Here is a 303-nt window from a genome sequence, read left to right on the forward strand (position 1 = left end):
ATCTTAGCCTGCTGATTGGCTACCTGCAGCGATTGCCTTCGATGATTGATCGCTGGCGCGAGGGACGCTGGGACTGGCACGAGGTACTTTCCTCGGGTCTAGAAGGCAGCAATGGCGGCAGAATCTTCGACAGCTCGGCTCACCCTGCCTTCCTGTCAGCAGATGGGAAGGAAGGGTCGGCCCTGGGTAGCTGCTGAGATTCAGTGCACTCGGTGTGACAGAATGGTGACCAAAGCTTCCGGTAAGGATCCCGGGGGTGGGCTTCGCGGGCTGGCTTCGTCCCGGGCTGCGGGCATGGAGGCT

At 61.1% G+C, this 303-nt stretch overlaps 1 protein-coding gene across 1 annotated transcript in view; it reads left to right on the forward strand.

Annotated features, from left to right (window-relative positions):
* Positions 1 to 111: 111 nt before the first annotated feature.
* The window catches only part of RNF17 (ring finger protein 17), a 164553-nt gene continuing 164361 nt past the window's right edge, over positions 112 to 303 (forward strand). Inside the window, exon 1 of the mRNA XM_014528174.1 lies at positions 112 to 241. Within this exon, the coding sequence (XP_014383660.1) occupies positions 112 to 241 (130 nt within the window). The remainder of the gene's footprint in view (positions 242 to 303) is intronic.

Source organism: Myotis brandtii, unplaced genomic scaffold (genome assembly GCF_000412655.1).
Source record: "Myotis brandtii unplaced genomic scaffold, ASM41265v1 scaffold62, whole genome shotgun sequence".
Classification (NCBI taxonomy): Eukaryota; Metazoa; Chordata; class Mammalia; order Chiroptera; family Vespertilionidae; genus Myotis; species Myotis brandtii.